Source organism: Phytophthora sojae (genome assembly GCF_000149755.1).
Source record: "Phytophthora sojae unplaced genomic scaffold PHYSOscaffold_3, whole genome shotgun sequence".
NCBI lineage: Eukaryota > Oomycota > Peronosporomycetes > Peronosporales > Peronosporaceae > Phytophthora > Phytophthora sojae.
Genome location: NW_009258117.1, coordinates 1431114 through 1445787, shown reverse-complemented (window position 1 = coordinate 1445787; position 14674 = coordinate 1431114). Strand labels below are relative to the sequence as shown.

The following is a 14674-nucleotide window of genomic DNA, read 5'->3' as shown; positions in this document are numbered from 1 at the left end:
CCCCCTCGGCGCACTATCGCGCAAGCGTGCAAGCTGAGGTTATTGCTAAAGTGGACAACGAGCCCGGTGATAGTTTACTGATACTGCCCGCCTTTCGCGTCTGGCAATTTGAGCAAGGCATGGAGAATGCGGTAGTCGCTGGACATTTGGAGATGGTCAAGGTGCATGCGGTGAGCTTCCCAACCTATCAGGTTGCCGCCCGCGTTGTGGAAAGCGCGCTGTCTCGCGGCCGGTTGGATATCTTGCGATGGTTGTTTGCATATCGCCAGAGCATTGGCGTCGTGGTTGATACTAGAATAGTGGTGCTTGCGGTCAAGATCGGGGATCTCGAAACGGTGAAGTGGGCCCATGCTCAATGTGTTGACAAAGATGACGTTGACGTTGGAGAGGCAATCGACGAGGCATGTGACCAAGGACATCTGAACATTTTGAAATGGCTGCTTGAGCAAGTGGATATGGAGACGTACGTGGACTTATCTCGAGCGTCATCCCGCGGACACTTTCACATTGTCGAATGGGTGCTGTCAAACCTGCCAGGACGGTGGGTGGGGCTTGACAGAGTTACGAACGAGTGCGCCAGCGGTGGCAGACTCGATCTGGCACGTTTGCTCCTGTACTACGACCCAGAGAACTGCAACTTTAGTGCCGAGACGGTTGATGCAACTGCGGGGAATGGGCATCTGGAGGTGCTCAAGTGGCGGCTATCTATTAAAGAGGCCGAGAGCTGTACTACAGATGCCATGGACAATGCTGCCGGGAACGGGCATTTGGAGGTCGTCAATTGGCTACACGAGAACCGGACGGAGGGCTGCACGACCAGAGCCATAAACCTTGCTTCCATGAATGGGCACCTGGAGGTAGTCCAGTGGTTGCATGTCAACCGGCAGGAAGGTTGTTCGAATCGTGCTGTGGATGGTGCAGCAAGCAATGGATTCCTCGAAGTTGTGAAGTGGTTACTGGAGAATCGGTCGGAAGGGTGTTCAACCAGCGCTATGGATGGTGCAGCTGGAAACGGTCACCTCCATGTTGTGAAGTGGCTGCACGAAAATCGAGCGGAAGGATGCACGGGCGACGCGTTTAGATTAGCAGCAAGGAATGGGCATTTGCCAGTGATATTGTGGTTGCTTGAACACAAAACTGGGTATTGCTCAAAGGGGGATCTATATCGTGCTGTAGGGACTTCACACTTTGATGTTGCGCTCCTGTGCTTCGAGCGTCATCCCAGTGAACCTACCTTTCCGAGTTATCTGTCCAGATCTTTCACGTGGGCATTTTCGGACTGGCTGTACTCGTACCACGCACCTGAAGTTGCGCTACCGATACTGGAAAGGTTTCGAAAAGTGCTTACGCGTTGAAAACCGCTGCAATGCCCTTCACCGACCAAATGCCAAGCGAACATGACGTAGTTTTACCATTTCTGCCGCCCAGCACAAAGAAATTAATTCAAATTTCTGTTTCATTTTGTTTCTGCTCCTACCTTCGGCAGAGCTAACGTGGCCACGTAGCAAAACTGCTCATACATCTACTACATTTGGGTAAGTAACGTTGTTAAAACTCAATTGAGAGATCTGGCTATTGTGTGTTTTGCACGGCTAGCAGAGTAACAAGTAACAAAAAACATGATTTTCCTGTAATCGATTGTTCGCACTACGATACAGCTAAGCCCAGGCTTAGACTCCTTGGTACCTAGTGGACGCCTACCAGATATACATTAACGGGCTGTCATACCCGCAGCAGATATGACAGGGTTTAAAAAGATATATGCTGACATAGCGCTCAAAATCTCCACCGCAATTGTCGTACATGCGTCACTTGTGTCCGCTTGATATCGCCCTGAATCAGGCGGCTTGATATACGTTTGCTGGGCTTTAAGAATGTACCCGTCATTTCGTTCCGGACACCGCCGACGCTGCATCCCTTCTAAATTTCACCAGTTTCGAATTTGGCGCGCGTCGGACACAAGCGCCGGAGCGATGGCCGCAGAGGACGTCGATGCGATGCTGGTGCTGGCTAGCGCCTTCGTCGAGCAGGAGGAGACGCTGCACGAGGTGCGCAGGGAGGTGTACGACAAGCTCGTGGAAGAGGCGTGGAGGATCGCCATGCGGACGAGGCACTACCTGACCACCCAGTGCCTGGACACGCCCTGCGACTCCGCGTGGATGATGTTGTACACGGGCGGAAGCGACATCAACTTCCTAAACGCGACGAGCTTGACCAGGTGCGACCCTACTTACTATCTGAAGTTGCTGCGCCATATCTAATTCATGCATGCTTTCAGGTCGGCTTTCCACCAACTACTGCGACGCTTCAGCCGCTTTTACTACATCCCACGCAGCACGGCACGCGGGCGGCCCCCGAAGCTACGACACTACCACCAGATCCTGGGCCTGGTGCTGTGCTTCTACGTCGGGTCGATGGAGCAGAGCTCCCTGTGTACGATGTTTGGGGCTCCGCCGAGCACCATATCAAGGACGCTACGCCGCGCCGAGGAAGCGCTGTCGCTGGCGCTAAAAGGCTATACTCCTGCCAGAATCTCTTGGCCCTCCCTTGCTCGCCAAGCCGAACTCGCAAAGCTTGTGGAAGCCCGCGAGCCGCTTCTCAAACACACATTCGGCTTCATTGATGGGAAGAACTTAAGGGTGAGTTGTAGGGTTTAGGGTCTATGATAGAATGCTAACATCAATGATATTGTAGGTTCAGCAGCCGTCGAATGCGGACTTGCAGAACGCCATGTATAACGGGTGGTTGCACTCCGTTTTCGTGACTGGCACAATCTGCTTCGCAGCCGACGGCCGCATCATTTGGTGTAAGCACAATTGCCCCGGGTCGTGGAACGACTCCGACTCCTCCTTGGACTTCCGTTCCAAGTTGCTCGACCCTACCCTTTGCCCGGACACACGTATGAACGTGGTGTCGGACTCGGCCTTCCCGTGTTCGCCCAGCATGGTCGGTCGCATCCTGACTACTCTCAAAGATGGCGATCTCGAGAGGATTCTCCCGTCGCTGAGAAGCTCCGCGCGGGCGCTTCATAACGCCATCACGTCCGTGAGGCAGGCGGCGGAGTGGGGCATGGGGAGCATGCCGCCTGAACCTCCCCCTGCCGTACGACCCCGAGCTTCGTGGGCACCGAATCAACAACATCTTCAGAATGGCTAACTATCGCGTCCGCACGGTCGGCATCTCGCAGATACGCACGACGTTTTCAGACGAGATGGAGCTATCCAGCGAGTAGGGTGTCGAACTAGCCGTGTTTGTACTGCATGCAACAATACATTTTTCTTTGCCGTTGAATTGAGCTGCTTCATTATCTCAATGTTGCTGGCAGCAGCGTGCTGCAAACGTTTTGCGACGGAGAGCCGAACTCGATGCTCGTGCGTCTTGCACTTGACTTCACAGAGATGTGTACGCAGCACGAGAAGTACATGTGATGATGAAGGCGCTAGAAGATCACGTAACCCATGACGGACACGCTAGCGGATCATGAATAACATGTTCGATTTGAGGCTTAGTGGTAAGTGACAAGTATATAGTAACTAGAACGTGACTGATAGCCTCACTTCGAAGAACATGCGCTCCTTCCGCTCACGCCTTCTTAGTCAGTGCGCCGATCAATATGAGCAGCTCTTGAGTGCGGGCGCGCGCATCTTCGCGCTCACGGCGCGCACGGTCCTCTCTCTCCAGCTTCTCCTCACGGCGGCGCGCCTCAGCTTCAGCCTTGGCTTCCAGAAGGCGGGCCTCGTTGGCCGCCTTTTCGTCGCGGCGGCGCTGATCTTCCTCGGCGCGACGGGCATTAGCCTTCCGCTCGCTCTCTTCGCGGAGCAGCAGAAGCGCCTCGAGGATGCCTCCTCGCATGTTGCTGGCGTTGTTTTCAAGGCCATCCAGCTTTGTCTTGAGAGCTGTTGTTGCCTTCATGGCACGGATGCGCTTAGCTTTGGCGTAGCTAGCTTCCGCCGTGTCTTTGTCTTCTTCATGAGCGCGCTTGGCGCCCACCGTGTCGCGAAAGCCGGCCAAGTCCACGCCTCCGAGACGGTTCGACGTCTTGTGGAGCTTGGGGTACTTGGCCGCTTCGGTATCGTGGTTGGTGGCAGCGGCGGCACCTTGAGTCGATGGCTGCTGTGAAGCATCACTACTGGGGGCAGTAACAGCCGTCTTACGTGGTTGCGGCAGCCCTCCCGAGCCAGCACGACGTGTACTTGTCGCTGCTCGGACAGGAGCAGGACGCGGCGTGCGCGCAAGCTCGTCCAGATCATCGGTGGTTAGCGGTGACGAGAGCAAGTCTTGGAACGCGCCTCGGCTCGATGAGCGGCTGGAAGCCGTCGACTCGTCCTCGGCCGACTCGTCGGAGCCCGGCGACTCGCCGCAGTCGGACCTGCCCACAGTGGCGGCAATGGACACTCCCAAACCTTCGCCCTCGCCGTCGCCGCCCTCGTAGAAGCTGTCGTCCGGGTCGACTTCAAAGCAGAAGTCGGGCTGGTCGTTGTCGGCCTCGTCGTCCATCTCCACGACGTTGGCCTTGTCGTCGATGGCACGCTTGACCTCCTTGGCTTTCTTGATGAGCGGAGGAATCTCCTGCACGCCGGTCGGCTTCCGGGTGCTGTGAAGCACCTTGAACTTACGCCGTAAGCTCTCGAAGTCTCGCTCGGGCAAGCCTCGAGGCCTGTTGGCGTTGTACGTCATAGCGAGGTGTTCCCACTCGTCCCTGCCAACCGGCAGCATCTTCTCGACGAGCGTGAGGAGGCGGTCGACATCGGCCGTCGAATAGTTGGTGGTTCCAGAGTGCTTGGGCATCTACACACACAAACGAATCAATAAAAAGTCAGCCACGCTGCTCATTGCCACGTTGGACCGTGTTGGCGCGGCGTACCGGGAGTGATGGGCGGAGGCGAGGCGGCGGAGACGCGCTTGGGGGGGGGGGGGTGAACTGCTTGGAACGTGGTAAAACCAGAAGTGAGAGACGACGACAGCTTCGCCGCGGCAGCAGCTTGCCAGGGCGATGCCTTCGCCGCCACCAGTTCGCATCGATCTTGAAAGGATGCTAGTAGCTCTCAACTTCAACGCTGCGCGCGCAGATTTTGCGCGCAAATAGCAAGTCAGTGTACGTGAAAACTTCGAACGAAGATGAGCCCATGAACCCGTCGTTTGGCGCGAACATTGGCACCAGTTTTTCATGCTTCCCTGCTTGTTGCTAGCCTGCAGCTACTTTGCACTCACGGCAACCACCATCATCAACCGCACAGCAATAGGTTATCTCAAAGCAATTCATTTGTTCACAACACGCTTACCTACACAACTACACCTCCTTCACTTCGCTCCCTCCCCCTTCTCGCTGGTCTCTCTCTTCACCTTGCTTGCTCTCTCGTCATGCTCACTCTTTGGCCCTCTCACGGGTCTTGGGCGTCTCGAATGTTGCGGTGGCGACAGCCATCCAGCCCACAGCTGCAAACAAACCACAAGTCGTCGCCATAGTCGACTGTCACCTCCTCGCCGCGGTGGATGTCTTGCGTCGACGCCACGGCCACGGTGGTACGGCGGCCGTTGGCCACTTCCACGAACTTCGCCACCGGTTGGCACGAGTGGTTTACGAAGCGCATCAGCTCTCCCATGTTCTCGGCGTTGATCGCCACGCAGACTGGGAACGTCGGTCGCTCTGGCCGCTGCCTCATCACAAAGCGGTAGCCGCTATTGCGCGGTTGGGTCGTGTGCGAAACACTCAAGTGCTCCATCTCGCCGAGGTATTGCCCCAGCACTTCGCCCGCTTCGATGTCCTCGCCAGCGACCACGCCCAACGACCTCGTGCGCACGTTCCTCCCTAGATACACCTTGCTCGACTCGGCCAGCGCGTTGCCACAGAGCCCCCCGTACGGGCAGCAGTTGATACTGCAGTAGAGATGCATTAACGAATTGCGGCAGGAGTCCACACGGCACGGCGATGGACAGTCGCACCACCCAAAGTGAGGCACCGACGGAAATACCGTCGCGAGCGGGTTGAACTGCTCGCGAAGCTGAATCACGCGGTGCGGCCACTGCGCTGGAATGAACCGATCCCGTGACCGCGGCCCCCGTAGTTGCGTCCGAGGCGATCCGTCTGCAGTGACTCACATCGCCCCGCGTGGGTTGATGACGGGTCGGGCATCGCGCTGAGGCGCCGACTGCCGGCGAGCGTAAGGCGCGGCAGCTTCACGACGCGCACGACGGCCCTCGTGGCGAGGTTGAAGCGCCGCTAGGGATCTCGGCGGCGTCACCAGGAGCACCGGCGACGACGTGGTGGGGCTGGCGTACGGACGGCTGGGCACCGGTGGCGACACGGGCGCAGACGTCGACTCCTGGCTTGGCGGCGGGTTCGTTGCCAACTTGGACTTGGGGCGGCTTCTCTTTGGCGGCAACCACGGAGGCGTTGCTGTGCCCGTAGCGCTGGCGGACTCGCTGGCGTCTTCGATGCGGCGCTTGCTGTCGCGTTCGTACTGGTGGCTGGGCTGGATGTTCGGCGGCGTGTTCTCTTCGTCCTCGCTGGACGTGTCATTGATGCACCGACGCCGCCAGTGAACGGCGGAGTGGGTTAATCGCACCATTGTCCCTGTAATCAAACACGCGGTGAGTCCTCTCATAGAGAAGTGCATACAAAGCCATCAACCACGCTCACCTTTCGAAGTGTTGGCTGCTGTCGACTTCGCGCCGCCGGCGGCAAATTCGCAACTGAGCGTCTTTTCGATTTGGCGGAATATGTATGATCATCGATATGCCCGTAGAGTGAAGGATGCATATGTTAGAATGATGGTCAGCATAAAGTATACTAACAACAAGACAAAACTTTAGGATGGCTACACGGCATATATCTAGGGGTAGGGCAGTTTATCGAGACGATATCTGCCCCGCGAGATCTATGCGCGTATATGACGCGGCATATCAGCTGCAGGTATGATAGCCCATGAATGTATATCTGGTAGCCGTCTAGTGCTCGCACAGCGAGAAATAGCGAGGATCGTTGAGCCTACCGTTTCGCTTCTTCGAGAGTCATTCTCCGGGTAGCATCGATCGGATATTCTGCTTCACTCCGTCAATGACTGCGAAATCCAAAGGCGCTTTCATCCATTCCTCTTGCTGCGGTGGGATAATGGAAGTCGAAGGGATGGAGGCCGTAGGAGCAACGAGGAAGAACGCAAGAATCTTGCGGGCTCCAGGCTTGGCTGGGACTTCCAGCTCGAACGGCTGGACTTGGTGCTGTAGAGTGTTGCCATGTCGTACAGTGGCTACATGACAACCTCACGGATGGGTGCACCGCTCGGGCAATAAACTGGACAGCAATGTACAAGCTCTTCGATGTTGTACGGTGGCTTCGTAGGAATGAATACGAAGCTTACCCAGGGCAGGCACTCTACAGAGCTGTGGGAGCGGGATATTTTGATGTTGAATTCTTAACCGGTTTGGATTGGCGTGACGACGAGAGCGTGGCGAACGTTCTGTCATCCCTCGAGAGACTAAAATGACTCTCACTCTCGACTGCGAGCGCGACCATTCTCGCAACGACCTCGGTATCATCGCTCAGGCGGTAAACACGTACTAGTAGCCACGGAAAGTCTCCAACTAAGAGTGAGACAGAGCTGTTTTTACAACGCTGACGGATACTTCATAGTTCAGAAAGCGTCTTGACCATTTCGAGATGTCATCCGATTATAGCGTTTTTCATGCCTTGCGACGAAAGCCTGGTAGTTTCAGTAAACTTTCGTCTGGTTCACGCTCCACGTTGGCAATAATCCACCGCAGCAGTGCAACGTGCTGGTTGTCTCCGCACACGAGAGTTTGGTCGTCACAGTGCTGATCTCAGCCAAAGTCCGTCAGGCCGTCGGTACCGGAACTTCCGATACCCCGCCGGCGCGTGCCCGACTGGCAACGCAACCAATTTTATTTAAACTAAGACAAACTCGTAGCAGCCGGCGCTGCTGACTAACTAACAATACACGCACTTCCTAGACACGTACGCAGTGAACAACTTCGTCGCCCTCTAAACCACTTGGACGTACACCACCGCTGTGCCCGTCCTCACTTCGCAGTCCACAGAAGACTCGGAGTGCCAAGGGCTCTCCTGTCCGTCACTCACCACGTCGTCCAGTAGCACGTCCACCGAAGCAGCCGTTCGTTCGTCCTGCAACTCGCTCCCGAGCTGCGTCTGTCGCCGAGGCCTCTGCGCCCTCGCCGTCTATTTCAAGAGTGAGCTCGATGCTCGAGGTCCTGAGTCCCATGCCCGCCGCACAGGTGCAGCAGATCCTGGCGACCGTGTGGTCTCCGGGGTCCGCTGGGGTTCAACGTCCCACTCGTCCCTCAGCCGCTCCTCGCTTTCGTCATTCTTCGCCAGGCTGGGGTTCAGGCCGCTCGTCTGACCCAACCCGTCACAGCAGCTTCGGTGCGTTCTGTATACATACATTTTTCGTTTCATTTCAAGGTTGAGGTTAGATTGAGTTCATTTATCCTAACTAAGATAACGACCGACGCATCCACCGTCAACACCGAGCTCATATCTCCCGATGCCCCGCCGAATAGTGTGGAGGGTGTGCGCACGTTGGAGTGCTGCACACCCGACGATCTGGAGACCTGCCAGTATCGCACGCAACCTTTGTAGGCTATGACTACCAGGAAGGCCCACGGCGCCACCCGTGGCCTGGTTTGTAATGGGAAACGGCGCGATGGGCTACATGTAGACCACCGTGGACCCCCCACAGGCCCCGCCTTCCGGCCGACGGTCAAAAGACCGCCGCAATACGCCGCCGCACGCAGCGACGCAGAAATCCAGCTTGGTCCGCGGCTTCACCCCCGAGCTGCCCAGCCGTGGCGTGCAAGCACGCCGGCCAGGTGCATGCCTTTCGCTGGAGCTCCGGTCGCCAGGAACGACTGGCTCCACAAGGGAGTCGCCGTCGTCCAGTCGTGGCCAATCAGAGCGCTCTCGATGCTCACCGGCGCGCTCTGAGTGGCCGGACCGCTGGGTCAGCTGGCTCTATCGCCGCACTGCCCGCTGATTGGTCCTCCCGGCGACTTGAGCTCCACGGCGCAGATTGACGAGTGATTCTGTTTACATACGTGCACAATGGTCGGCGGAGGGGGGCCCAGAAAGTCGTTGACGGTAGCTGGAAGGTGAGGAATGCCATCGATCATCTTTACGCGGTACAGAAGGGAAATGCAGAAGGATGGAACCGTCAATCATTACTTACTCTGTGATTTATTCTCTAGGTTCATTTAGTGTCACTTCGTGATGGCCACAATCGATTCGTACTGTAGTATGAAAAGTGATAATACAGGCGTCCCCGGGCTAGTCCCGGCTGTATATTTTAATGTACCTCGCACAGGAAGTACAACAAGCTCTCAAGATTTGCGCGCTACTTCTGCAAACATATTGATTTAGATGAGTGTACAGCGAGACCTACTGCGACAAGTGGCACGTTGCGGGAATACCTCCACCGTATTCTTGAGCTAAGCTTGTAGTAAGTCAGTACATATTCATTTATGTTCAGACCCCGTGAATCTTGTTGATTCGCAAACATCATAAGTACCACTGTGGCGAATAGGCTGGGGACGCCGGTACAGAATTGCAAATCACCAAATCACGTGTTGCACCATGTTGCCACAACGGAAAGACATGATAGTTTCACTTTTATTCGTTACCGACTGCCATCAGAGCGATTGCCTACGGAGCGCATGAAATCGAACGAACGAAAGAACTCGTTGTGGGAAATCTCCCCAGCAACCCTGACACAAACATTGGTGAATAGTAAAAAGACATCGAGTCCAGGAATTCCCAAAAGGAGATTGTGGAAAGTGCTTGCGCACACTGTGACTGCCAAGATAATCTCAATGACGCGATCGACACGTCAATCGGGCAAGGATACTAGGATATTTTACAATGGCTGCTCGACTGTATGGATGCAGAAGCTTGATTTTATCACTAGCCGCTTCTTCTGGCGAAATGATATTGCTCGAAAAATACCCCGAAAAGTGTGTCGGGTTCAATCAGCAGCAGTGGAATCGGTTCACTATGGAAATCTTCAACTCGGTCAACTGCTGCTAAGCCGAGAATCTGGTGACAACGGCTTTACTACGAACGATGTGGAGTGAAATGGCTACTTACCAACATAACGGGCGTGGGCTGCCCATGGACTTTGCTGTCTGGAATGGTCATTTGTAAATTGTGAAATGGCTGCATCAGAACTGAACAGAGGGCTGCACTACGAATGCCATGAACGCTGCCGCTGAAAATGGATACTTAAAAATTGTCAAATGGCTTCACTTAAATCGAGCCGCTACAGGAGCCATGAACTCAGCCGCCAAAAATGACCATTTGAACATTGTCAAGTGGCTGCATCAGCACCGAACGGAGGGTCGCACTACGAAGGCCATGGACTATGCTGCCTTGAACGGACACCTGAAAGTAGTGCAGTGGCTCCATTCCAACCGACGGGAAGGCTGCACGACTCGTGCTATGGACTTTGCCGTCGAGCGTGGAATTCTCGAAGTCGTCAAATGGCTACACGAGAATCGGTCAGAAGAGTGTTCAACCAACGCCATGGACTGCGCAGCGTGACATGGGCACCTCCATATTATGAAGGGGCTGGGGTGCACTTTCACACTGGGACACGGCCACTGTGACTATCGATATGAAGGGCCCACCAGACTAGAAATTACTGTAAGAAAAGTCGATTTCCGTTTTGCACCCACGATCAAAATTTCAAGCCTTACGAGCTGCGATCTCTCTCAGGACGCTTACACCCGGGGTAGCTGGTCAAGCCGCCACTTCTGCAGTGAATCAAAATCCGGTTGCCAATTGATCTGGCTAGCCCAGCGGCGGTGTTCTTCCTTGTAGTACGCCGAGTACCTGTGCCACAGCTCTAGCTGTCCGAACTCTTCGTTGGTCTTCACAGGCTTTTTGTCGAGATGAAAATGGTTGACCATGTCTTTTTCAACTTGATCATGGTTTTGAAGTCCTTGTTGAGAGCCTTTTCGCCCTTCTGCAAGACATCCTCGAGCCCGATAGCGTTTAAATTCGGAAGCGATTCGGATCGAGTCCACTTCGGCGCCGCAGCATTTCGAGAGGAGAGTGATTTCGATCTCTTCAGTTTATCCGCGGTCGGAGGCGATCTAAATTTTCTGTTCAAAACCGGTTCTCCTTTGATCAATCTCATCGCTTGTTTGTACCACGTGCTTGTTCTCTCGTCATCGGGTGACTTGTCGTAGGGGTCATGAGCGCCGTTATCGTGGGCTCTCAAGAACCTGCCGCCGTGAGCCGAAACGGCAGTGTTGGAGTGTCTGGCGACGTCCACAGAGTCCTTCTCTAAGAGCGTGATGGCCATATCGGCGGAGGCTATAACAGCCTCCAAGCTTGCAGCCAGCGCAGCAACGACCACCAGCAGGAAAAACCCGAGCTGCATGATAGCTTGGTCTTGGGCACTTGTGGGGTTGACAGGAAATTGGCAAGTGATGTCAAACTGATCATGTCAGCTGGAGGGCTTGCATCCACAATGGATGGTTTCCTGAGTTAATTCGAGGTAAGGCTATTTTTCGGAGATAAGAAGGCGAGTACGCGCGGAATCTCACCCTCCACGTTCAAGGCCTGCACGTCGGCGTAGTGTAGATGCAGTCATTTTCCAACTTTCAACGCGCTAGAAGCTGACAAGCTTCCAAGGAAAGCAACCGTTAACGCGAATTCGCAGTGCACAAACCGTCCGCAGATAATCTACGTCGAAGATGGCTGCATCCTCGCTCTCTCGCGGTTCCTACCTCCTCGTCTTCCCGGAAGACCTGAACGGGTCCATCGCCTCCCCGGTCTACGCGAAGATCTCGAACGCCAGAGGCACGGCGGTGACGGCGCTGCTCGACGCGGATGGCGACGAGTGGGGACCTACGGTGAAGCTGCCAAGAGCTACTGCTCTGGCAAGAAAAGTCGACAGCAGGGATGCCGAAGGCGAGAAACTGGGTGCCTGGGTCCGATAAGCTGTGTGTGCCAAGATCGACGGCCACTTCTGCTACGGTCAAGTCACGGGATACTCCGAGTCGGAACTCATCATCAGCACGAAGTCAGGTCCGGTGGAGACCAACAAGGCCGATATCTGCGACTCGGTGTATCCCGTGGTAGCAATGGTCATGGGGTGTCACGAGTTCCCGCTTGACAGCTGGAGTTACGACCAACTAGACGAAATTCATGGGGCCATCATGGATCGCCTGTTAAATCCAGCTTCTACGACGGCGACAATCTCAGTAGCCCAACTCATGCATGGACTGCTACCCGAAGTGTCACCCGCATACGACCGAATGTACACCTGGATCGACCCCTGCACAGGAAAGCGTACCCGAGTCTCGCTTCAGCATGTAATCAACTACGTATATTACATCGACGGTGGGAAAAATGTTGCGGTGGACATGGGATCCTCCTTTGGTTCCTCTTTCTGTGACCTGAACCCAACCCAACCCAACCCGTTGGAACGAGCGTGGGTTCGTCTACACGAAGTCGGAACGATGAAGGAACGGCTACTGCAGCCCCCGACACCACCGCATTCTTCGACATGACTGCCGTGGACGACGATGCAGAAACCGCGGCAGACGAAGCCGTGCTCGCGCAAGCTTTAATATCGAACGGCACCAACGGCGCTGAAAATGAAGGGCGCCTGGTGCCCATCAATCGCTCGCAACATACTCAGCCAAGACCCGCGGGGCCTGCCCCGGAGCAACAGGGCCAAAGCGGGCACGTACCGTGCACGGCTGTACCGGTGGTAGCAGAGCGAATGAATACCGAGACTTCAGCCGACGTTGCAATTCTGGATCTAGTGCGGATGCACAAACCGCACCTCCTACCCCACCTCATGGAGTCTCGCCGAGTGCCCGCCACTGGAGCTAAACGCCCAGCGGAAGAAGCGGAAGACAGAGGGACAGCCAAACGGAGTAAATTCAGCTTTGCACCAACGCCCGGGCAACGCCAAGTTCATGACATCGTCACCTCGGATGCTTACAAAGGTAAGTCGCCCACCTCTTGTATGGATTCAATGGTGTCCAACGCCGAGCTCCTGTTGTGGGCCTACCCCGGTGTCGCAATGCGCGCGTATGACCTCCAGTTTGGAAGTCGTGGACTTTCGTTTCTACACTTTACGCCTGTGGATCATTTGGTTCGGCTCAAGCGTCAGCGGGAAAGCTTCGTGATCATGAGTGATTTCTCCGTCTCTGCCAAGTTTCTACCAGCCTCGGAACCCTCGACGACATCCTGGCAGGTGCGATCGGTTTTCAGCAATACTGTGCAGTGATGTGTGATGTGGTGACCCAACAACTCGCCACGACACTCTACAACTTCATCGGTGCTCTCAAGAGTCGAAACATGTGGCCCCAGGACATGCTTCTCACGCTAGTACTGTGGATCGACTCACAACTCGAGCAGTACAGGAACGCGGTGGCGGTCAACGGTGTAAATGGGACAGCAACAAGAAACCTGATTTCGTCACGATTTACTCCAGACAACCTCGAGCTACACAACCGCTCAGCGAGAAAAGATGGAGGCAATGACGCGGTCGGCTCCCTGCAACACCACTCGCTCCGATGAGCAACCACGGCCGCCACGTCCCCAGCGGCACGGTAGCAACAAAGGGAGGAAAGTACCTGAGGGCATCCCAATTCCACGTCAGGATGGAAAGTAAGTCTGCTTGAAGTTCCTGTCGAGGCGCGGCTGCCCATCAATCGACCCGAATGTGTGCGACTACGCCAGCAGAGTGCACTTCTTCCCGGCAGCGCTGAAGGAGAAGCTCAAAGGCTACATCTGCAACACATTCGGTGGCATCAATAGCAAGTATACCTCCACATGAAGACGTCCAGGAAGCGATGATCCTTGCGACCTTGGACAGAGTAGTGTGGACCATCACGTATTAGACGCCTCAATAGACTCGGCTTCTCAGTACGTACCCCCAGTTACCTTGTCGGGAGCAGAGCATCCCGCTGCCGTCACCAACGAACACGACGCGGAACTAGCTCACATCAGCTCACAACCCGCCTACAACGCCACGCTGGCCCGGATATCCCAGCTCGAGTCCCAGCGGCGCGCACTCCCCCGGGCTCAGGACTGCAACCCACGCAGCTCGCGTGGCTTGACTCAGTTCGAGTTTCCGTGCACCCGACATCACCGGTCTCGTGCTTCAGGTCGTAGCAGTTCGCTCGGCACGGCTCAGCTTGAGCCACTGAAGTCTCAATTTCACGGCCCCCATCAGGCAACACAGCCTGGTTTACCTGCCACGGCTCAGCAGGAGTCATCAACTCAGCATCTTGTTCGTACCAGTGGCGCCGGCAAAAACCCGAGAATAAATGGTGGTTACCAGAACAGCGGTGCGGAGTTGCCCATACTTAGCAAGCTCGACCCGCGCAAAATCACATCCAGCAACAAAACGGCTCAGCTGCGCGTCGGAACAATGTGCCAGGTACCAGTAGCTCGCGCGCATGCTGGTCCCACCGCTACGCCAGCACCCCAGCTACAACGTGAAGGGCACCCGAAACTATGTCTATACGCAACGAAGCTACCGCGACAAACGCTGAACTCCCTCACGGTCCCTTTACAAGAGCCGAAGTCGATGGCAAGTTACGTCCAACGGATACTGAGTGAGCGGGCGACAGCACGTGCAACTAGCCAAGCGCAAGCGTTCAACGCATTCTGCACGCGGCT

At 55.5% G+C, this 14674-nt stretch overlaps 9 protein-coding genes across 9 annotated transcripts; 6 read left to right on the top strand and 3 right to left on the bottom strand.

Moving 5' to 3' along the window:
- Window positions 1-152: 152 nt before the first annotated feature.
- PHYSODRAFT_496363 (hypothetical protein) lies at window positions 153-1355 on the top strand (the record flags this gene model as incomplete). The annotated part of the gene is made up of 2 exons (XM_009524053.1): window positions 153-278; window positions 723-1355. The coding sequence occupies 2 exons, from the start codon at window positions 153-155 to the stop codon at window positions 1353-1355; spliced, it is 759 nt and encodes a 252-aa protein (XP_009522348.1).
- Window positions 1356-1973: 618 nt separating this feature from the next.
- On the top strand, window positions 1974-2261 carry PHYSODRAFT_496787 (hypothetical protein; the record flags this gene model as incomplete). Its single annotated transcript, XM_009524052.1, has 1 exon — window positions 1974-2261. One exon carries the CDS (start codon window positions 1974-1976, stop codon window positions 2259-2261), a length of 288 nt encoding a protein of 95 aa, XP_009522347.1.
- Window positions 2262-2558: 297 nt separating this feature from the next.
- On the top strand, window positions 2559-3081 carry PHYSODRAFT_429323 (hypothetical protein; the record flags this gene model as incomplete). The annotated part of the gene is made up of 2 exons (XM_009524051.1): window positions 2559-2639; window positions 2695-3081. Coding segments are annotated over 2 exons (468 nt in total), but the record flags the coding sequence as incomplete, so codon positions are not given.
- Window position 3082: 1 nt separating this feature from the next.
- PHYSODRAFT_495584 (hypothetical protein) lies at window positions 3083-3232 on the top strand (the record flags this gene model as incomplete). The annotated part of the gene is made up of 1 exon (XM_009524050.1): window positions 3083-3232. A coding segment is annotated over one exon (150 nt), but the record flags the coding sequence as incomplete, so codon positions are not given.
- A 1232-nt stretch (window positions 3233-4464) lies between these two features.
- PHYSODRAFT_492480 (hypothetical protein) lies at window positions 4465-4788 on the bottom strand (the record flags this gene model as incomplete). The annotated part of the gene is made up of 1 exon (XM_009524049.1): window positions 4465-4788. A coding segment is annotated over one exon (324 nt), but the record flags the coding sequence as incomplete, so codon positions are not given.
- Window positions 4789-5381: 593 nt separating this feature from the next.
- On the bottom strand, window positions 5382-5894 carry PHYSODRAFT_496640 (hypothetical protein; the record flags this gene model as incomplete). Its single annotated transcript, XM_009524048.1, has 1 exon — window positions 5382-5894. One exon carries the CDS (start codon window positions 5892-5894, stop codon window positions 5382-5384), a length of 513 nt encoding a protein of 170 aa, XP_009522343.1.
- A 1341-nt stretch (window positions 5895-7235) lies between these two features.
- PHYSODRAFT_491501 (hypothetical protein) lies at window positions 7236-10567 on the top strand (the record flags this gene model as incomplete). The annotated part of the gene is made up of 2 exons (XM_009524047.1): window positions 7236-7445; window positions 10205-10567. Coding segments are annotated over 2 exons (573 nt in total), but the record flags the coding sequence as incomplete, so codon positions are not given.
- A 331-nt stretch (window positions 10568-10898) lies between these two features.
- On the bottom strand, window positions 10899-11411 carry Avh1b-9 (avirulence protein 1b; the record flags this gene model as incomplete). Its single annotated transcript, XM_009524046.1, has 1 exon — window positions 10899-11411. One exon carries the CDS (start codon window positions 11409-11411, stop codon window positions 10899-10901), a length of 513 nt encoding a protein of 170 aa, XP_009522341.1.
- A 1949-nt stretch (window positions 11412-13360) lies between these two features.
- On the top strand, window positions 13361-13826 carry PHYSODRAFT_489596 (hypothetical protein; the record flags this gene model as incomplete). Its single annotated transcript, XM_009524045.1, has 2 exons — window positions 13361-13534; window positions 13674-13826. The coding sequence occupies 2 exons, from the start codon at window positions 13361-13363 to the stop codon at window positions 13824-13826; spliced, it is 327 nt and encodes a 108-aa protein (XP_009522340.1).
- Between the last annotated feature and the right edge of the window lie 848 nt (window positions 13827-14674).